This window comes from Rhizopus delemar, genomic scaffold (genome assembly GCF_000149305.1).
Source record: "Rhizopus delemar RA 99-880 supercont3.9 genomic scaffold, whole genome shotgun sequence".
Taxonomy (NCBI): domain Eukaryota; kingdom Fungi; phylum Mucoromycota; class Mucoromycetes; order Mucorales; family Rhizopodaceae; genus Rhizopus; species Rhizopus delemar.
The window spans coordinates 227308-249816 of NW_027137835.1; the positions used below are offsets into that span (position 1 = coordinate 227308).

Genomic DNA, 22509 nt, shown 5'->3' on the forward strand with positions numbered 1-22509 from the left:
ATCGTAAACTCTTTAGTCAGTCACTACTCTCAAAATTCGATAACGATTTGACCTCTCCACAATGTAAATTTTGCTCTGCTAATAATGAAGACCTACAACACCTCTTCATGCGCTGTCCCAGGAAATGGAAAGTATGGACAGATGCCTTCAACTTCTTTAGTCCACACCTCACTTTCACTCAAGATGATGTATTCTCAATCCTCTGGTCTTTTCAGCGGTTTCCTTTTGTCGACAATACTGATCTCTGGACTCTCAGCTGCTGTGTGCTCTCTGTTATCTGGCGTACCCATTGGAGATCTACTATTGACGGTTTTCCTTTTATTGATAAACAGTTGGTCACTCGTGCTATGTCGCAGTTTGCCACCCTCAAAAGGGACAGACTCGACCTTGACTAGCATGTTTCATCGCTTAAACTCTGTTTCTTTTGGTTCACACCGCTCTCAGACGTGTGACTCCTATTATATTATATCTATAAATAAAAATAAACTATTTATTTACAAAAAAAAAAAAAGTATTGTAAGCACTGTACCTTTTTTTAACTAATGACCAATGACACCAACAAGAGACAATCAGTAACAACAAAAGAGATTGCTAATATTTATTCTCACTTGCAAAACATGATGGAAACCACCAGTTTGAAGCAGCAACGACGACTTTCAAATGACAGCTGGCTTCCCATCACACCCGCTTACTCTTCTTCCAGTCTACACAAGCCAACTAGACCTGACTGTCCCTGTCACCATATCATCATTTCCAACCACTCTAGATACTGTGCCTTATGTGACCGACGGATACCCATTTTGGACGAGCTGCATCAAGAGAATGAAAAGATACAGCAGGTCCTTTTAGATTGCCAAGAGACACTGTCAGCAGAAAGGAAGCGATCCCAGAGATTGGAAAAAAATCAAGTGAAGATAAAAAAGGAGAAGGAAGAGACAATAAAAAAGTTGGATGAAAACAGTAAGGGATATACATCACTTCAACAAGACTTGAAGGCCATTCAAGAAAAATTAACAACTGAAAAAAGAGTAGCAGAAAGGGCAAAGGAAGACAAGATGCAAGTTGAAGGTGAACTAGAGGAACTTTCGACAAGGCTTTTTGAAGAAGCAAACAAGATGGTATTCAGTGAGAAGCGAGAAAAACACAAACTACAGACAGAACTTGATCATTTGAAAGAAGAATTAAAAGGTTGTAGAGGCAAGATGGAAGTGAAGGAGATGGAGCTGAAGGAACTGAAGACGAAGATGGCTTCCATAGATGAGCATCATGTATTGTCTGAAGGGGAAGAAGAAAGTGATGGTGATGAGAAAGAAGCTTTAGACAGCGTGTTGGATCCAACAGCTTGGGCGCTGCGTGAATTTCAAGATTTTGTCGAATTGAGCGAATCAGTATCGATCCATAAACTTCACTCGACTCCTTTTATGAAACACAGTCTGATGGAAGATATTGAACCCTGTCTTCGATTTGGACCACAAAGTCGTCTTGCTCCAAAGGATCTTTATGAATCCATGCTGCTCAATACTTGCTTTATTGAAAAAGTACCTGATAATGTATCTGACAGTCATCCAATAAAATGTCAAGCATGCGGACAAGAGAAAAGAAAGCTTCCTTATCGCTTTAGGATATCGATGGTAGATGATTGGGCTTACATGGATCGGTATTGCCGAGATCGATTCGTGTCTGTTTGTGAATTTTATATGTTTATAAGGAATATACGTCAAGGACATTATAACGGACACAACATGTTGGAATTATTTCAAGAGTCAACAAGATTAAAACTACAAATGTTTTATTCAAGGTAGACAAGTAATAAATAAAAGAGGGGAAAAGGCAAGAGGGGAAATGAGCTAATAGGAAATAGAGCAGGAATTCTATCAAAAACATTACATAATGGCAGGGAATCTATTGGACATATTTCAGTGCCAAACATGATTCATGCTTCACTTATAAAAACAAGTATAATGAACAATAACTTGATAGAATGTAAATCGAAATCAATTCATCCAGGAAACTCGGTTTGGATGAGCCTATGATATCCTATAGTACAGTAAAACAAAACCTTTTTTTTTTAAAAAAAAATGAAACCAAGAAGTAATATGATTTATATAAAAAACTTTTTTTTTTTCTTTTTTTTCTCTCTTCTTTTTTCTTTCGTTCTTTTTCTTTTCTTTTCTTTTTTTTTTTTTCTTTTCTTTCTTTTTCTTTTTCTTTTCTTTTCTCTTCTTGTATTTTCTATGCATTAATCATGAGTATAGTGGTCCCTCCTTTAAAATTAGCGAGACCTAGTCAATTATATAAAAAATATAAATTACGTAAATTACAATACAACACAAAATGCAATTTATATTTATGTTTTGAACAGACATTGTACAAAATCCAATTAGAGCAAGGTGTTGTGGGTTTGGTGAAAAGGATAAAAGACCTGTTGATCCACCACCCATATTAAAATTAACAGCTGAAAGTGAAGAGGGTGAGCCCATTACACTAAAGTATGAATTTAAAAAAAAAGTTGTAAAATGTAGAAAAAAATGTCATGTATTAAAATCGCGCTACTTCCGTAGTGCAAAGGATTCTGTGTTATTCTTGGTTCATTGTCAATTATATAACGAAGATGGAGCAATAGATAGAGCGTTAGTACGTACAATAAGTAGTCCATCAGATAACTATTTATTACAAAGTAATACTATGGTGCATAAAGATAAACCAGAATATGTTCGAAATTTGATAGGTTCAGTTGTATCGAACGCTAGTTATTTATACGATGAAAATAATATACCAGGAATATTCTTTATTTTTCAAGATTTATCCGTTCGTTTAGAAGGCACTTACACATTAAAATTCTTACTTATTAACCTTGAAGAAGGGTAAGCAGATTACAGTATGATTGATTGATTGTTAACTATTTTAAAAGTGATCCTTTGACTATGAGTACACATGTTCGACTAGATATCACATCAGAGCCATTCACTGTTTACTCCGCAAAAAAGGTTTGTTTTCATTTATTGTTGTATATAAATGCTATATCATTTACCTTTTTTATGTAACAAAGTTTCCTGGGATGACAGGTACAACAACAACAGAAAAATTTATTTCCTAAATTGTTATTTCTCTAGAATCCACAGCGCTTTCTAGATGTTTTGCGAAACAAGGTATAAAAATCCCCATTAGAATGTCTGTTCAAAAGTCAGCAGAATTCTCAGTAAAGCCTGTGAGTTCATCTTCACAAGAGAAAAGCAGGTCTGTTAAGAGCGTTCTTTCTATTGAAAACATTTTATTACCAAAAGATAACAAAAATGAACCACAATAATATTTTTTTTTTCTTTGCTTATTCTAATTTTTTTTTTATTATTAAAAACTATTTTACAACAAAATGAGAATAATTTAACGACGACGAACAGATTTTAATGGATCTTTACGTTTCTATATAAAAAAGTCAATACCGATTTATATAAAATTAGCTTCATTTATCTCGTACCTTATTTTTGTTATTTGGCTTAAAATTACCCTTTCTCTTACGCTTTTCATTTTTAAATGGTACATCGCCTATTCCTGCTCCTGCGTTAGCCATGGCAGTAGGAACAGTGATACGAGGCATTAAATAAGAAGGAATATGTTTCATATGTTCTTGCACTTTAGCTGGTTGAAGAGCAACGTCATGACGAAGAAATTCTAAATCTTTAGGTTTATCTTCAAAGTGAGCCTTTAATTTTTCAGAGTTCAATATTTCTCGCTTGATTTCCTTAATTCTTGCTTCTTTAATGGCTACTTTATTTACTGCTTTCAACGCGTCTTGTACACGGTACTTGAAACCTGCCACATTCTTCTTTTCAAAGCTATATGATTTTAGTTCTGCTTTCTTGGCTTCTTGTTGCTTCTTGACACGTTCATATACAGCTTCATCATGCACACCTCTGCCTCTAGACACCTCTTTATTATCTTCTACAAATTCTTTTGTGACCACAAATGATAAACTCATTCCTTGGTTGCCGCCACGAGCAGTACGTCCAATACGGTGTGTGTAAGCCTTGGAAGAGGTGGGGAAATCGAAATTGACAACGGCTGCTACTCCTTGGAAATCAACACCGCGAGAAACACCGTATTCTTTATCCTTTTTCACTTTTTGCTTATTCTTCTTCTTTTTAGCTAAAATACACTAAGTTCTCTTTTTCCTATTTCCTGTGGCCTTTTCTTATTTACCTTTTTCTTCTTCTTCCCCCTCTTTCTTTTCTTCTTCATCTTCATCTTCGCTGTCTTGCTCTCCCTTTAACTCTGATTCATCTGTCGCAATCAAATAATCATAAATGCCACGATTGAATTCTTCTACAATGTGGTATCTTGAATTCAAAGGTAACTCTGAATTTAACACGCATGATTTAATAGAAAACTGTTCCAAAAAGAGCTTGAGCTTATAACATCGATCGATATCATTCACAAACAATAAAATCTTGCCCTTGATCAAACGAAGCTTGATGATCACAAACGTAAACAAGAATTTTTCAAATTCGCTGCACTGCACCACATACTGTGTAAGTGAACTCGCCTCTTCTTCACTGTCTTCCAAGGCTAAAATGGCGGGTTTGCGCAAGACGAGTGCCGTGAGTTCCTCGATCTCTTTGGTGAATGTGGCAGACATCAAAAAGCTTTGGTAAATTTTGGGTAAAAAGGAGAGTATTTTGCGAACATCATCCTCGTAGCCAAAAGAAAGGACCAAGTCAGCTTCATCGATCACAAGGTTCTCGAGTGATTCTGAAAGGACCATGTTCTGAGCTTCAAGGTGAGTTAACGTTTTGCTGGGAGTTGATACTATAATATCGGGTTTTTCTAACAGTAGTGGTCTATGCAATGTTTAGTTTAAAGATAATTCTCATCTTTTTTAATCGTACCTTTGAAGCTGGGCAGACATTGTACCGGCCAAGTTGACTACCTTGACAAGTTGATTGGTATACAGTAAAAGTTTGTTGATGTGTAAAGTCACTTGCTCAGCTAATTCTCTTGTTGGTACCAAGATCAATGCTTTAATAGAAGCACTGGCATTTAAAGACTATTTATAAATTAGTTATTTGTTGTAAAACAGCACCTATTCGGTAGTACCTCTTTAGTAGATAAAATCTTTTGAACAATAGGTAAAGCATAAGCAGCTGTCTTTCCACTTCCTGTACGTGCACGAGCAAGAATATCCTTTCCAGCAAGTGCAAGTGGAATAGCTTGTGCTTGAACAGGTGTAGGACGAGTATAGTCGAGTTGAGCAATAGCTTTGCTTAATCGAGGATCGAAATCAAAAGCTGTAAATGATTGATCTTTGTTTTGTGCCATGAGTCAAGATCTTGCAAAAAAAAAAAAAAAAAAAAAAAAAAATAGAAATCATTTTTAAAAGGATAGATACAGTCACTATCGAGTCACAAATTTTATTTTTGTAAATGCAGTAACCAGCTCAAAAGTCAAAAAAAAATATACAAGATTTAGTTTTATTAGAGAATACATCTATTTACTGTTTGTCTGCTTCAGCCATAACGTTTAAAAGATGAATGATATCTGAAGGTGCTTCTACTTGCCAATTGGCCATACTCTTTTTCATGTGTGGGCCAATAGTGATCGAATATAAGGAAGATTTTGCAATTGCCCAAGTTGTTTCAGTATCACCGCTACTCAGTTGTTGTTGATAACGTGAAAAATAAGTAGCAGAGAGTGTACGAAACATGTCTTCATCTGTTTTGTCATCGCCTGCGCATACAACAAAGTCAGCATCGGGCGAGAGTGCCAAGATGCGTTTGACGACCTCTCCTTTATTGACCATCATCGGACGCACTTCCAGATTCTTTTTACCAACCAAGATCTCGACTGGCATCTTGGAGACAACTGAATTTTCCAGATGGTTCTGGCACTCCTTGGCCTGAAATTCGCCATACTCCTCATCAGCCATACGGTAATGCCAGGTGATGGAGGATTTCTTGTGCTCGACAAAGCTGCCCTCGGTGCGTTCTGTGTAATAATCAAAGATCTCGGTCACATCCTTCTTCCAGCTCATATCAATGTCCTCTAGTACATTCATCCACTGATTTGAGCCAGCCACTTTCCAGAAGCAGCCGTGCTCTGCACTCAAACCCAGATTCTTTATACCGCCTAACCATTCCTCTAAACAGGCCTGATCTCGACCGGATACCACCCAGACATCGTTACGAGGGTCGTTGCAAAGTGCCTGAAGGTATTTCAGCATGTCCAATGAAGGCTTTGCATCCGTAGGGACAGAAACGATAGGCGCCAGGGTACCATCATAGTCAAAGAACATGAGACGCTTCTTGGCGAGTTTGTAAGATGTCTTGAACTTGTCAATGTCTAAGGGTGGTGTGGATTGAGATTGGAGGCTAAAGTTTTGTGCACTTCCCACTAGTTGTTTAGCAAATGATTTGGCCCAATAAGCAGCGGTGTGTTCGACAACATAGCTGTACAGTTGATTATGACGTGTGGCTTTATCATCTGGGCTCATTCGCAGGGCTTCATCGATTGCCTTGGCCACACCGGCGATATCAAAGGGATTCACAATGAGAGCGCCGCTAAGTGAACCTGCGGTACCAGTGAATTCAGACAGAATGAGGGGACCATGTTGCTCTTGTTGACAGATGACGTACTCGAATGAGGTTGTGTTCATACCATCTCTTAAACTTGTAATCAACGCAACATCAGCGACCGACAATAGGGCATAATATTCATCACGATCAATGTCCTGATAGTAATGATGAACAGGAGTAAATTCAAGCGAGCCATAGAGACTGTTGATATGACTGACGATTTCAGTAACTTTGGCTTCCAGCTTCGAGTTATCGCCAAAAGTAGGTGTAGTCACCTGAATAAGAACTACCTCTTTACGCCACTCAGGATAGTCATGCAAGAACTTTTCAAAAGCATGCAACTTGTGAATGACACCCTTGGTCGAATCCAACTTGTCACGGCCAATGATCACCTTTTTTCCTGCGTACATGGTTCGAATCGCGTACAACTTGGCGGCCACTCCGGGCTCTTGACGAAATTGGTCTACACGCTTGGCATCAATACCAATAGGGAAGGTGCCAACAGAAACGATGTGTCCGTTGACATTTACGCCTGTTTGCGTAGATTCACAACCGAGTACTCGGGTACAAGAACCAATAAAATGTCTAGCATAAGAATAGGTTTGGAACCCAACAAGGTTGGCACCCAAGATACCACTCAAGATGTCTTTACGAGCTAAACAGATAGACGTTAGATTCTTTTACTTTTAAACCAATGCTCATCTTACTTGTCAAACAGCGAAATATTTCTGAACTTGGAAAGGGAGCATGAAGGAAAAGGCCGATCGGAGCATCAGGTATCTTTTCACGCAACATTTCAGGAACAAGCAATAGATGATAATCATTGATAAAGACTACAAATACATAAAATAAGATTTCGTCTTCATTTTCATAACCCAATACTTACTTATATCACCAGGGCGATAATGAGCAGCAATTGTTTGAGCAAATTGCTGATTCACAGCCACATAATCTTCCCAGTATTGTTTTTCGGTCATTCCATCAGAACCATTGGACCAAACCAGATAATGGAACAAAGGCCAAAGCACTTTGTATAATTCTTCATCAGAAATAGAGAATACAAAAGCCTCTTTTCAAAACTTACCTTCTTTACAATAGCCTTCATAATGACCACGCGATTTGCTATCCAAAAAGATAGGAATGATATGACCCTTTTCCATCAAGAGAGCTTCTAATTTGGATTTATCTTGATCCGTCAAGTCTTCAGATCGAAGAGGAGCCTTGAGTGACTTATCTTTAATGGGACCAGTCCAACCGATATGCAAGGTTTCATATTCATCGCTCAAGCTTTGCAAACCAGCATGCAACGCTAAATGACCTCTGCTCTGAGTGATTGTCCACTCGGCGGCATGAAACTTTGCACGCAGAGTACGGCGTCGATGATGGTGACGAGCTAATTTGGAAATAGGAGCAGCTGATACACTATCATCATGAGAAGATGATTCTTCAGAGATCATGGTAGGAGTAGACCTTGAGATATGATAAGGTATTTGATGCGTGACATTAATAATGCGACCAGAGATATGAGGTACCTTTCCTGCCAAGGGTAAATAACCGGCTACCTTTTCAGCTGTTAATGAGGGCATATATAAAACACTTATTTTTGTGATAAAAAAAAAAAAAAAGAAAAAGGAGAAATGAAGTGATTTTTCTTGCTGCTTTATGGAAAAAAACAGAAAAACGCGGGATTTTAATTTCGCATTAGCACACACACACATGTCAGTTCACGGCAAAAACAAAGAAAAAAAAAGGAACCAGATGAATTCACTTTTTCTTTATTCTTTATGTAGAATAAGTCCGTTATAAAGCTTTTGAGTACTTGATACTAAGATTTTCGAGTTGGTTACAGAGTTATGTCATTGTAAAAAAACTGTTGATATCGTTTTTGTAAGAATTTGGGGCTGATAAAGCATTTTAGATACAATTTGATTCTCACATATTATACAACATAACATATCTTTTGATATCGCACTGCATTATTTCTCTCTATTCTTTGTTTTAATTCCAAAACGAGACGGATTTTTCTAGAGCCTTCATATGATGTCATTTTAACTTCCCAATTTGGTAATAATGAATCTCTGGATAGATCTGTGCTCATCAATGATTCCCTTTTTTACTCATATCAGATCAAACGTTAATAACCTATTTGGAAAAGAGAAGGTCAATAAAGTCATTCGTCATTAAATCAAAAGAAAATATAGTTATAAATAAAGAAAAAATTCAGATTTCTCTTTTTCTCTCTTTTACAAATAAAACCTACAGAAAATGGATATTATACACAAACCTTTTCTAAATAAAACTTTTTTCCGTGGTTGTGTTTGTAACTACTGAATTTTTCAAATCATTGGGAAAAGTAATAAAATGATTTGGAAAAAATGATAAAGTAGTTTGAAAAGGAAGTAGCAAAATTTTGGAAATGATTGGTATGTGAAAGTTGAGGTAGTTTATGACTGAACAAGCAGAAAAAGTAAAATAAAGATATCAAAAGATATAAATGCATAAAATGAAAGTTGGTAAAAAATTACCATAAGAAAATACTATATACAGCTTACACGCTAGGTTAAGGGATGAGGACCTGTTATGGAGTTTTCATAATGCTCAGAAGAAGTGGAATTCATGTATTCGGGAGGTCTTTCACTGTTACGTTATGACTTGTATGTAAAAATGGTTTGCAAACAGGAACCCAGCGTAGACGACTAGAGTTAAATGAGATACCAGAATTTGGACTTTCAGAATCATATTAGCATCTTTACAAGTATTGTTCAAATTTGCCTTGATAACCAAAGTCTCTGTAAACGCTGTCTTGCTTTTGATATGTTAAGGACAATTGAGGACAGAAGGTATTGCATGATCAGCTCTATCACAACTGGGACATTTCATTGACTTTGTAGATGATTGTTGAGCTTCTTTTTTGGTGACCCAAAGTATTACTTTTTTGTCCTTTATCTTTCAAATAACTTTAAAAGTCATCTTTTCTTAATCATTGGAGTCTTTACTAGCAGATATAGAATCAGCATTGGCATACGAATCTTTGTTAGTACTGTCATCTATGATTTATTGTAAAGTTAGCATGATTCAGTATGGAAATTAATAAATATGTACATTGTTCTTCAAGCGTTTTAGATATATGTGATATCTCTTTCTTTCACTTGTTCCTCTTTGCTTTGGTTGCCTTTTACTGTTAGTAGGAGATTTTCCTTTACCTAAAATCGCTTGCATTAGTTTACTTATTCATGTAGAGATAACACAAGCTATTGCAAAATACATTTGACTTTTTTTTTTTTTTTTTTGAACAATCAAATGTATCTCTAAATGGCATGTAGTTGAAAGCAGGTTTTATGGGAGGTTGAAAATCACTATCAGGATCTTCTTGAGCAAGAACTTTTTCTTGAGTCGCTTGAGAACCTGAGGCATCGATTGCCATACATGTATGATTATAGCTTTGATCTATTGACTGATAACAATCCTTATATAGCAAGTTCTGCTTACCCTCGGCTTTCTGGAAGATGGGTTCTCCTGACCTGGAGGGTCCAAAGCAAGCTTCTTTCCCTGCTACATCTGTATTCACTACTGCAAATAGTCTTTTTAATAAGAAAAGTAAATAAGAAGATACTTGTTGTTCATAAAATTGTCAAGGAGGAAGAAGAGTGAGAAAAAAAAATTATAATATTTGGCTATGTTGTCTGTTTTAATTTATCATGTGAATTTATCAAAAGAGTATCAACAACCGGTTCTTTATTTTTTTTTTTTTAAAAAAAAAAATAGTGTTAAAAGACGACCTTTTGATAGCAGCGACACTTTGGCTCCTCGAATCGTAGAAACTTGTTCGCGAATTATTCTAGGAGAGAGCCAGGTATTGATAAGGCTACTCGGTTCTATTCTTTGATTGTTGTCTTTCATTGGAAAAAAATCAATCACATTTCTTAATTGACTCATAAGCCCATGGCGGAGCGTCGCATCAGTAAATTGCCTGTATGCGAAACAGATGGTTGCTGATTCGGATCATGGTGAAAGACAAACTTTTGGTGGTGCTTCTAACTCATATTGTGTTTTTAACTTGGTCTCTGTGGCTTTTCACCCGGTTCTTTCCTTTGACGTTGATCGCAAAATTTACAGGACAATTTTGGTCCGTTTCCTTTCTGTAGAATAATCATTCCCAATGTAGTTTAGTTCACTGTTTTGTAAATATTGTATATATCCTAGCTATCAAGTCCACTGGATGTAAAACAAAAAATAGCAAAGCCCAAAAGCACTGTAGTACAGAAAATCAAAATAAGATTTATAACCAATAAAAATCCGAGGGTCCCTTATAAAAATAATAATAATGGATTCATTTATTTGGAAAACGTTATAATTTTTTATTGATTACTCTTTCTCTCTCTCTTCTTGCTTTTATAATAATGATAATAATAGATGCATTACCAAAAGAAATCTTATTAAAAATATTTAATCAACTTGAACAATCTGATAAATATAACAGTGTATGTGTCAGCAAAAAGTTTTATTCTTTCTTTATACCGGAACTATGGAAAAAAATTGAGATATATTCAAAAGACATGCTTACAAAATTCATCTATGGGCTCAATAATTCAGAAGGCTCTGTAGGATTACACGTTAAACATGCTATAATTGACTATTGCTCTATTGATGATGATGCATTTTTGGCCATTTTACCTTTGATACCAAATATAGAGATTTTTGAAATCGATGGCGCAGAAGGACTTACAGACAAAAGTGTAACACAAATTTTTCGATTCTGTAAGGAACTCAAAAGCATTTGGCTAAGTCAGGCACAAGCATCATACCAATCAGCTCTATCTCTCGCTCAGTATCATCAGCTGCAATCGCTTTCCTTAAAGTCTTGCACCAATATGACTTCTAAGGTTTTGCTTCCTTTTAGTGTTTTGCCAATTAAATCTTTATTACTATGTGACTGGAATAAATGGTTAACTGTGAATGAAACAGCCTGTGATCTTCAATTGTTTACTCACTTAACATCCTTGAGTATAGCATCAGTAATAGCTATCAACCCTCAGTTCTTTTACACACTTCTAAAAAATTCTAATGGCATACCCTGTTTCCCCCAGTTAAAAGTGTTTCACTTGGAAGGCACCCTGTCACAAGAATCATACGACGATCGTGGTATAGCTTTGTTTCTAAAAACTCACCCAGGTATACGCGATCTATCTTTATTATTATGTAACATTTCAGACAATTCAATCAATACCATTGCTCATCATTTACCCGATCTTGAATGTCTTTGGGTAGTGGATTGCGTTAAAGTATCTGCACAGGCTGTACGTCAGATGATCTATCGCTGCCCTAAATTGTAAAATTTAAGAATAGACTGTCGTGGATTTGCTACATATGATTTTCCAGAGGTACATCATGATCCAGATATTCTAATGTTTAGCTGGAATCGTGTAGATCTCAATCGCATACGAGCAAATCAGCCCATGAGGACATAAAGATTAACAATAAAAGTACTGGCATTGTGATAAATATACCTATAAATGCTGTTTTATTGAGATGATAAAATAAGGTTATGTCTTACTAATCTATAAAAGTGATTGTATAATAAAACAAAATATGTAGCATTGGCTCATATAATAGATGATATAATGTACATGAGCTTTCAACTTGATTCACATATATAGGAAGCTCTGGTGCCTGTGGTCGCTGCGTGACTGCGTTGACGGACTGGTGAGATATTTTGATGAATATATTTTTAAAATAAACATGTGAATCTTTCTTTTCTCAAAACTTGAAAACCCAAGCTTAGGTTCACAGGTATTAATTGGTCTTGAATTTACAGTGCTGCCAATAAGTAATGTCACAGCCAATCAAAATCAATGTCACTGGTCAATTAAAAATGATGTCATTGGTCAATCCTTTATGGCCCATACCTGCCCACACTTTCCCTGCGCTGTTTCATGAATCATTTACTGCTTGAAAACGAATATAAAAGAAGATCAAGAAGCTAGGTTATAGATTACATAGGTGCACACTTCAATGAACAGGGATTTTATTGGTGACGGTACGTCGTAATGGAAGGACGCTTGCGATTCCGGGTTTTCAACACAACAGTGTTTTCAATATCATAGGTTTTGCGTTTTCGGCTGTGCAACATATCCTTTGTATCGTTGTTGCAAGGAATGCACTGCTGATATATGCTGATCACATTCAACAGTCGATGTGCCTGGGCAATATAGGTAGGTAAAGAGTATACTGATGCAGGTAATTCGATCTTATCGATTTCCAGCATGATATACAACCCATCATGCATTAATTTCGTCAAGTAAAAAAACACATGGCGACCTACAACCTGAAAGACCAAAACACCATTCATATTATGGATATCGATCGCATTCTTGGAGAGATGGCCGAGGCGGATAAGATCTTTTGCTACTGCAAATTTGTTTTCAGCTTGACTGAAGCATTTAACTTCACCAAAACCATGTCCAGTACCCCAAACCGCACCGTTCAGAGCAGTGATACAGGCATCAGGACGATCCTGATTGATGGTGATGCTTGGTGAAGCCCGACATTCGTCATTTACTGTAGCTGTTCAACGGAATAGGATGCCTGTTGTTGTATTTTCAAACAATGGTGCCAACGCAGGTTCCACAAATCGAGTTATCAATTCCTGCTCCATGATCGTGCTCTCGATACTATCCATCGGTAGTTTTTGTATCAACAGTGCAATTGATTTGGCGATACGAAATTCCATAGGTGACAAGTCATTTTTTAAGAGAAAGAGTCGACCTGTTATTTCATCTTTGTCAATTTGTTGCATTCGCAAGTCCTAATAAAAAAAAATCAATACCGTACGTAGCCCCTCGTTATCTAAAACTTACATCAAACATTCGAAGTATGATGGTCAATAGATGGATCGGATTACGATAAATATTGACCTGATAACGCTCATAAAGCTCTTCTATAATTTGCTGCATTATATCATGTGAAATATGGGCAATGATATCCTCATGAACATGCCGCGGTTTCAATAAAAGGATTGATGACAGTGCCAGAACATGTTGAACGTGTGATTCAAACGTAAGCGAATCTCCCTGATCGATCTTGAGATTCACAGCATATTGAAAGTTGTAAAAAGCGTTCGACACGTCGAATCCCTTAACAATATACCGATCATTCTGAGCAGGAGGGATAATTAACTTCCTGTCCAAACAGGCACCAATATCGGTTCGAACCACGTGTTGGTTATTAAGATCAACTATTGGCCGGCTAGTTGTGCATTCTATGGAATTGTCGTTCATAGAAATAGGATAGGAGCAGCTGTCACTCCCATCACTGCCCTGAACCATGAATTTATCGTCATAAGAACTTGAGGACTGGTTTTTGTTACGGATCTGCATTGTGTCCTCCATAACAACAGAATTGGTGTTCTTCGTCGCGTAATGAAACTCTTCCAAATGAATTTTTATCTCATCAAACAATTCGAAATCAAGATCGCATGATGGGCAGCAATACATTATAACTGGAGGACCATCTCCATCGAGTGTGTCGGGCTTGTTTCGGTTGCCTGGTTTTGAACCTGGAAGAACTACGTGATGGACGCTCTACAAATGTCGGCGCAATTTGGGTCTATCAGCCAACAGTTTGATTGAGGCATCAGTTGGACATTTATGGCACCGATATTGATAGATAATTTGTCGCATAGCTATGTATATAAAAATATATAAGAAAATGAAATGAAAAAAAAAAATCGATATAACAGTAAAAGAATAAACAATCGAGCGCCAGTTTGAGCTCCAGAGATGTTGACCAATCATAATGAGTTACGCCCTCAAATGGCCTCTCCCCCCCTTTTCCCACTTCCCCTTTCCCCCCTGATTGCCACTAACTTTTTTTTTTTTTTTTTTTTTTTTTTTTTTTTTTTTTTTTTGCCTGATTGCCACTTACCGTTTTCCCTAATCGTACTTCGTTTAAGTCATTACATAGGTTGTCTGTTTCGACATTTTTCCCAGCATTTGTGAGAATGTGAGACGAAACCTTTGAAGTGGTTTTTCTCCACACTGCTGCAGGCCTCTGTAATTCTTTTTGACAAGGTGTCTTCCTGCAAAAATCTATGACGTTTGACTTTACTCTTTGCCACTGCCCAGAATTATTCTATTGGGTTAAGCTCAGGAGAGTAAGTAGGAAGATACACACATTTGTATCCTCGATACTCGATATACAGTAGCTGCTCTATTTAAGGGTGTTCGATTTAAGGGTATTTTCTATTTAAGGGTGTAATTCTAAAGAACGGCACAGGTCCCCAGCATAAATACCACTATACCACTATTCTATTTAAGGGTGGAAAGCAAAAATTTTTTACCACTAAATAGAAGATTTTTTATAAGTAACAGTTTTTTGGAGTACTCTAACAATAAATTTTTTACTTTGTAAAATAAGATCAAAGATCTGTTTACTCTTTTGACTTATTCAATTCAGCACAAAAGCCAGCCAATCTCATTCGAATTCGGCGATGTAATTTACGATCAAGGTCGTCCAAAGGAACTTCGTACATGAGAATAGTTTCATAGGCTTCTTTCAACCGTTTTTTACACTCTACTGTATCAACAAACTGCTCATCTTGCTCTGTGTTGTCATTTTCTTCCGTTTCATCTACGTTGCCTTCTGCCGCTTCTTCATTATTAATAGTACATGTATAACATACTATCATCTCGCTTTCAACTGCTTCAAGGTTCAACTGGCTAACATCAGTAACTTTGTTGTCAAAGTTCTTGGGGAGATCTGGGAGCATTCCTTTTGTTGTTTCTGATTTTACTTTAAGCCATGCATTATCTAGAAAAAACATAGCCTGAGCTTGATTCATTTTGTAAACATTCGGATTATCCAACTTTTTACTGATATACAGACATAGAGCACGGTCGTACTACTGGGCTCGGAAGTGCGCCTTAAAGTTGGCAATAATTCCTGTGTATACAAAATATGAATGAGAAAACTGTAAAACAAAAAGACAGCTTATATAGCATTTTGTCAACAAATAATAGGTTACCTGCGTCAAGAGCCTGTAGCTTACTAGTAGTGTTTGCTGGAAGAAATATCAATTTAATGTTGTTGAGCGGAATCTTTATTTTATGATCGGATGCACTATCCAAAAGAAGAGCAATTTTTCGATTCTGTCTTCCAAAGGCAACGTTTAACTTTTTCACGTAGGCTGTGAAAATTTCATTTGTCATCCAAGCATTAGTAGAATAGTGGCATTCAACTTCATTTTTTCCAATTGCAGTCATGGATAACAAATTAGCTCTTGTTTTAAAACACTTGGGGCTCTTGTGTTGTCCGATAACAATTGGTTGCCCTTTGTAAGCCCCATCCGAGTTACAGAGCAATCCAACTGTCAGACAAGTTTTTTTTTAGGCCGCCAAGCGACTCGGAACATATGGTTCTTCTTGGTGGTTGCTGGTAATATAAACCTGTTTCATCAAAGTTCATGATATCTACAGGATCATATGGCCCAAGAAGTTCCTCTATCTTCCTCAATTCGTTCTGAATGTTTTCAGAAGAGATGTCTACTGAGGCACTTTCACCATGAATTGGCCTGCATTTTACTCCAATTCGTTTAAAAAGTTTTGTAAGCCATCCAGAAGAAAATGAAATTTCTTTTTTAGGGATTCTATACTTTACTCAAGCAATAGGTCTTACATATCGAAGGATTAAGTCTCAATTGACTGGCAGATTGTTATTGTTCATGTCTGCAACAAACTTTTCGACTTCATCATGAAGTTGAGGATAGCGTGTTGTTTTTATACTTTTGCCATTATTGACAACATTAACATTACTATATAACGTTTCAGCATTTTTGAGGATATTTGATATAGTCTGTTGGGCAAGTGGTTGATCTAAATTGAATTTCTTCATAGCCCATTCACCTAATTCTGTTTGATTAAGCTGGCCAGTAGCATTTTGATCCAAAAGCTCAATTTTTTGAGAAAGAAAGGCGTACACGTTTGTTATTTGGATTTTTTTTTATAGATAGAATTTAAACAAAGAAAATAACTTTTATGTCATATATTTATTCTCGTCAAAATTATTTTGGGCCTACGACTCGTATATTATCCTTCCAGCAACTTTGATCAAGTCTTAAGCAAGTTTTGATTTGTTAATGTCATTGCACAATTACCAGACCTATATCAACCGACAGTAGCCTACGTGGAAACATGTTGTACAAACATGTCTATAATGTAGCTACAATACATAAAGTGATCTCGTTTTGTAACAGTCACGGAATTCGATTTAAGGGTATGTTCTATTTAAGGGTGGATATTCCAAAAATTTTGGCCACCCTTAAATAGAGCGGCTACTGTACTTCCTTATATTTTCATGGGTGTGAATGGGTGCATTATCCATAACTATGTAGTAGCCTTTCATATGTGGGTGCTTGTCCATTTCATCAAGAGTTATTTTTAAGAAGCTTACATAGTGGCCTGTTACGGTTCCTGAGCTTACATATCCTTCAGCTTTTCTCTTCTTTGCAGGTCTAGGCTTTTTTACGCCGACGGTAATCAAATCTGAGGCAGAGATAGTGCCCAATATAGATGTTGTATTTGCTCTTGTAGTAGGTCTGGTAACAATGGCACGAGTACCTTTATTGGACCAGGCTCTTGAGCGTTTCATATTTATATCAAAAGCAGACTCGCCAAGAAACGCGCAATTCGTCAGAAAGTTCATGTCTGTATTTTCCCATTTACAAACCCAATTGCACAGCTCCTCAATCTTTGCTGGACTGTTTCTCTCAACAGAATGAAAATCTGCTTTTTTCAACGAAAGGTTGCATTCACATCTCATAAAGTTATTAACAGTGCTGCGCGATACTTTAAGATCATGAAATCGCTTCAATAAATGCTCGGTCACTTCAACAACAGTAGCAGATGGATTAACATCAATGAAGTTGATAACGGCCGTTTTATGCTCTTCAGTTAAGATGCACTTACGGCCAGCTTTTTTAAAGCTCTCAAAAATAGTATCAGGGCACGTATTATACTGACTAACCCATCTATAAGCTGTTCGAGGGTGAATGCCCAACTGCTTTGCTGCAGCTGCTGCAGTCATACACTTTTCAATCTTAAGATCGAAAAACCTAGCTTTATCCTGGGCTGTATAACGCACATATTCTCGCTTTGGCTTTACCTCCTTCATATGAATATCTTCATTTTTTGGTTTTTCTAACAACATTGGGCAAGTCAGAGCAGATCCATTGGGGACTGCATTTCCCAAGTATTTTGTATGAGTAGCAAGAGTCTCAACAATAAATTCATTCTGATCAACAATGTAGTCCATGGGTTCAGGACCACCATTCTCATCAATAACATTCCCATGCCCGTCTTCATATAGAAATATTGTACTCATATTTGAATTGTTAAAGTATTGAAGAAAAAGAAAAGAAAAAAAAAGACTAGGAAAAATACTCAACCAATGACATTATTTTTATTTGGCTAGTGACATTGATTTTGATTGGCTGTGACATTACTTCTTGGTAGCACTGTACATGCTATATTTTTTAGAATTTCTGCTTCAATATTTTGTCCGGAAATTTATCTGGTGTGACTGTATAAAGCTGAACTTCAAGTAAAATGTAACATGAGTTTTAAAAAAAAGGGATAGCACGTTTTACTTTTCAATTTCAGGAACAAGACACAGAAGTAAAGTCAATAAAGAGAAAGGTGAGAATGTTCAGCTTTCTTTCCTTTCAAGATAATAATACGTAGTGTATATATATTCCAACGGCCACAAAGTCAGCCAACAATTATATTAAAAACTTAAAGAGCAATAATAGCTTTATGATATTAAAATGATAAAAACTATTCAACTGAAATGTCATCCTTTTTTTTCCCATTCGGATACAATCAATCAGCATTTCATGAAAATAATTTATGCGAAACAAAGGGCACTTGAATTTATATAAATACATCATTTATTATCTTTTTGTCTGTTTTTATTGATGAAAATGTCTTCTAACTCCGAGTGTTTTTCAGACCAATCAGCCGTGAACTACTACAAGGCCTTCATCAACTTTTTACGTATAAAATGCGATACATATGCTGATAGAGTATTTGTGCATTATTATTCAAACAAAGCATACAAAACGATAACATATGCTGAATTTGATCGTATTACGACCAACCTTGCCTGCAAATGGATAAAAGAAGAAAACTTATCGGGTGTGGTCTCTTATATTGGTGACCATTGCGTAGATTATTTGATAACTATGATAGCTATTATGAAAACTCGTCTCACCTTATTCGTTATTTCTACTCGTAATTCTGAAGCTGCTATTGTAAGCTTATTAGAAAAAACACAGCCTAAATTCTTCTTCACTACGCCAAAGTACAAGACCATTATTGAAAATGCTAATACTAAAGCTTGTGGAGCAAAGGTTACTGTTGTTGACCCTTTTGATATCAATGCTATGTTAAAAGAGCCTCTTAATCCTCGATACGAGGAAATCCTCGATATGCATTTTTCTGAGGAAGATCTCAACCAAGCTGCACTCATCATTCACAGGTATATGTTTTTTCATGAAGTCAAGACTGTTATGATAGACTGTTCTAATCTATATTTTCTAGCTCTGGATCTACTGACTTTCCTAAGCCGATATACGTAAGCAACAGATACTTGATCAATGTTTGTGGTGTACTTAGTGTTTATAAAGAACAAAATCCTCATGTTGACGTGATCGACAAAGACGACGTAATCCTTTCTACAGGACCACTGTAAGTCTGCAGTATTAGATAATAAAAAAGAAATACTGAAGCACCTTTAGCTTTCACTTGGCAGGTCTGTTCAACGTATGCAATGGAGCCGTAGTGGGTGCAAGCTGTGTCTATTTGGAAAGACTTCCTACTTCTCAAACTGAAATTGACTTTGCATTAAGATATAACAAATGTACTGCCTTGGTTGCTACACCTATTATACTTGAAGAAATGGTTCCATACTTGGAAGAAAAGAAAGATCTTTCAGCTATTCAACGTCTTAAATATATTATATCTGGTGGTGCTCCTCTTAAACGCGAAGTGGGTGATTGGTTTGAAGATCACGGTGTTCATATTTGCAGCCTGTATGGATCAACCGAAATGGGTGTATCTATGCTTGCCAATTTAGACCCTCAAAGCAAAAATTGGTATTCGGTTCGTTCTATCTACAGCGGACACAATGAAAAAAGATATATCGCTTTTGAAGAAGAAGGAGATGGCTTAAAGCATTTGTATGTCACAGCGGATTGCCCCAATTTGGCCATAGATGTAATCAACCGTCCTGATGGTGGTTACAGCAGTAATGATTTGTTTGAAGAGGATCCAGACAATCCTGGATACTATATCCATAGAGGTCGACGAGACGATATCTTGCTGATGGAAAATGGGGAAAAAACAAATCCGGTACCCATGGAAAACACAATTCGTCAAAGTCCAATTGTAAAGCAAGTTGCTGTTCTTGGCAGTGGTCGTAAATGTACCCTTGCTCTCATCAGCATAGATACAGAGCATGCTATGGACTACAGCCCTGAAGAAATGATTTCTATGGTCCATAAAGCTGTTAGGGAAGCTAATGAAGAATGCCCTAGCCATAGTGCAATACTACCCAACATGGTCAAAATCCTTCCTTTAAACAAACCTTTGCCCACAACTGCCAAGGGAAACGTGATGCGCAAAAGAGCTGAGATGATCTACAAAGATATTGTTGAAAAAGCATACAAAGAGTTTTTGGAAGGCTCTGTACATGAACCTAATGATAGCAGTTCATGGTCAAGTGAACAAATCGAGTCGTTTCTGGTCAGAAATAGTGCTGATGTCTTAAATTTACCCCAACCTTCCCTTTATAATTATCAAGGTTCCTTGTTTGACTTAGGGCTCAATTCTTTGACGGCTATCCAGCTTCGTAACATCATCGCAAACTACTTCAAGGATATCCCGCGAAACTTTTTGTTTCAATATTCTACATTATCATCCATGAAAGAAGCCTTGGTATCTAAGAATCAGGAAGACGCTGCTATACTAATCGAGAAGCGCTACCAACAAACCCAAGCGCTGGCTCAATCCTATATTGATCGGGCTGTGAAGGATTTCCCAGTTGCCGAGAATAAATACAGGATAGAAGAAAAGGAAAGTGTTGTTTTGCTCACTGGAGCTACTGGATCCCTTGGGGCGTTTATTCTACGTGATCTATTAAGAAATCCTCAGGTCAAAAAGGTCTATTGTTTGGTTCGTGGTAAAGAAGCTGAATTGTATGATCGACTGATGAAATCATTCAAGTCTCGTCATCTCGACACCTCTTTATTAAACCCCGAGCGTGTTGAAGCTTTGCCTATGCGTCTAAATGAACCCTATCTTGGTCTTACAAAAGAGTATTACGAACAGCTTAAAGATGAAGTGACAATTGTTCAACATTGTGCTTGGCTCTTGGACTTTAACATGACCATCGAACATTATGACAGAGAATGTATCTCACCATTTTATAACTTGCTCAAGTTTGCCTATCGTCAGGCTAACCCAATGCATGTCCACTTTATATCCAGTGTGAGCGCTAGTGCTGCGTTAGCCCCCGAAATCGAAGAAAGACCACTTCCATTCGACTCTCATTCTGCTATGCCCATGGGATATGCGCAATCAAAGTTTATTTGTGAAATGCTTCTTAATTACCTTACCACACAAAAGAATTTCCCTTGTTATGTTGAGCGTGTTGGACAGATCTCTGGTGACTCTGAAAATGGTGTTTGGAACACCTCTGAGCAATACCCGATGCTGTTTGTTTCTGGTGGCGTTTTGATGCACAAGATGCCCAAGCTGAACACAGAGATTGATTGGATCCCGGTCGACTATGCATCAGCAGCTATAGTTGACATCATGCTTCGTACAGCACATTTCACAGCAGATGAAGAAAATTCGATTTATCATATCGTCAACCCACAAACCAAAAGCTGGTCAGATGTAATTGACACAATGAAGTCTTGTGGTATGAAATTTGATCTGGTAGATGCAACTGAATGGATTGAGGCCCTATCAAAGGATCATTCTCTTCCGGCATTCCGTCTTTTGGCCTTTTATGAAGATAGTTTCAAGTCAGGTTTTCGTATGCCATATTATCAAACAAAGAAAACTTGTGAAATGGCCCCTGTGCTAGGCCAGTCACCTATGATTGATTCTGAGCTGTTTAAGAAATACCTTCATCATTGGCAATCCGTGGGATTTTATAGCCTATCGAACTAATTTGCCACTAATTGTCCACGATAAAGTATACAGTAAAACGAGTAATAAAAACCCAAAATTTAAATGTTCTTTCTTTTTAATTCTTATAGCAAACCAATTACTTTTTTTTTTCTGTTACATACTTCTCCTTCATGATTATTATATACTATGCAGGGATAGGAATTGTTACTTGAAAATAATCATCATCGATTGTATGTCTTTTTTAGACAGTTCATAAATACGCCTTTATTAACGTATCCTACGATACGCATCGTAAAGCGTGAGTACTATAATAAACAAAGGATTCAGTATCCGAAACATACGCCTTATGAATCCAATAGACCCTATTGTAGAAAACCTTTTATCGATTTAACAAAAAGCAATTTAATCAACCATACTCTACATCATCTATACCTCACAGCTCATAAAATAACTTCTTATCAATGACTACTTTGTGAGCTCCTCTTTCGAAATATGTATTGTTCGTATTTCATAAGCCGACAATGCAGATCTTGGTGATATGTTCATGTTGACTTTCACTTGGCCTTTCATAGATCATATCTTACGAATTCATGATTATGAAAACCATTTTATGCTATTAAGCTTTTTTTTAAAAAAAATGAAACAAAGATCTAACAAACTTTTTAATCTTTTCTACAAGATCTTTCAATACTATTTTTTGCTTATATTGATGACCTTGACATGGAAACGACTATTGAAATGAACTTTACAAA

General features: G+C 36.7%; 7 protein-coding genes across 7 annotated transcripts; 2 read left to right on the plus strand and 5 right to left on the minus strand.

Moving 5' to 3' along the window:
* Positions 1–542: 542 nt before the first annotated feature.
* On the plus strand, positions 543–1802 carry RO3G_11194 (uncharacterized protein; the record flags this gene model as incomplete). Its single annotated transcript, XM_067665778.1, has 1 exon — positions 543–1802. The coding sequence occupies one exon, from the start codon at positions 543–545 to the stop codon at positions 1800–1802; it is 1260 nt and encodes a 419-aa protein (XP_067521879.1).
* A 1579-nt stretch (positions 1803–3381) lies between these two features.
* Positions 3382–4903, minus strand: RO3G_11195 (uncharacterized protein; the record flags this gene model as incomplete). Its single annotated transcript, XM_067665779.1, has 4 exons — positions 3382–3420; positions 3476–4143; positions 4198–4835; positions 4884–4903. 4 exons carry the CDS (start codon positions 4901–4903, stop codon positions 3382–3384), a joined length of 1365 nt encoding a protein of 454 aa, XP_067521880.1.
* A 582-nt stretch (positions 4904–5485) lies between these two features.
* On the minus strand, positions 5486–8152 carry RO3G_11196 (uncharacterized protein; the record flags this gene model as incomplete). The annotated part of the gene is made up of 4 exons (XM_067665780.1): positions 5486–7221; positions 7274–7399; positions 7453–7593; positions 7651–8152. 4 exons carry the CDS (start codon positions 8150–8152, stop codon positions 5486–5488), a joined length of 2505 nt encoding a protein of 834 aa, XP_067521881.1.
* A 4439-nt stretch (positions 8153–12591) lies between these two features.
* On the minus strand, positions 12592–13519 carry RO3G_11197 (uncharacterized protein; the record flags this gene model as incomplete). The annotated part of the gene is made up of 3 exons (XM_067665781.1): positions 12592–13130; positions 13239–13371; positions 13424–13519. 3 exons carry the CDS (start codon positions 13517–13519, stop codon positions 12592–12594), a joined length of 768 nt encoding a protein of 255 aa, XP_067521882.1.
* Positions 13520–14872: 1353 nt separating this feature from the next.
* Positions 14873–15405, minus strand: RO3G_11198 (uncharacterized protein; the record flags this gene model as incomplete). Its single annotated transcript, XM_067665782.1, has 2 exons — positions 14873–14906; positions 14999–15405. The coding sequence occupies 2 exons, from the start codon at positions 15403–15405 to the stop codon at positions 14873–14875; spliced, it is 441 nt and encodes a 146-aa protein (XP_067521883.1).
* Positions 15406–16880: 1475 nt separating this feature from the next.
* On the minus strand, positions 16881–17873 carry RO3G_11199 (uncharacterized protein; the record flags this gene model as incomplete). The annotated part of the gene is made up of 1 exon (XM_067665783.1): positions 16881–17873. The coding sequence occupies one exon, from the start codon at positions 17871–17873 to the stop codon at positions 16881–16883; it is 993 nt and encodes a 330-aa protein (XP_067521884.1).
* Positions 17874–18540: 667 nt separating this feature from the next.
* Positions 18541–21796, plus strand: RO3G_11200 (uncharacterized protein; the record flags this gene model as incomplete). Its single annotated transcript, XM_067665784.1, has 3 exons — positions 18541–19097; positions 19160–19306; positions 19357–21796. The coding sequence occupies 3 exons, from the start codon at positions 18541–18543 to the stop codon at positions 21794–21796; spliced, it is 3144 nt and encodes a 1047-aa protein (XP_067521885.1).
* Between the last annotated feature and the right edge of the window lie 713 nt (positions 21797–22509).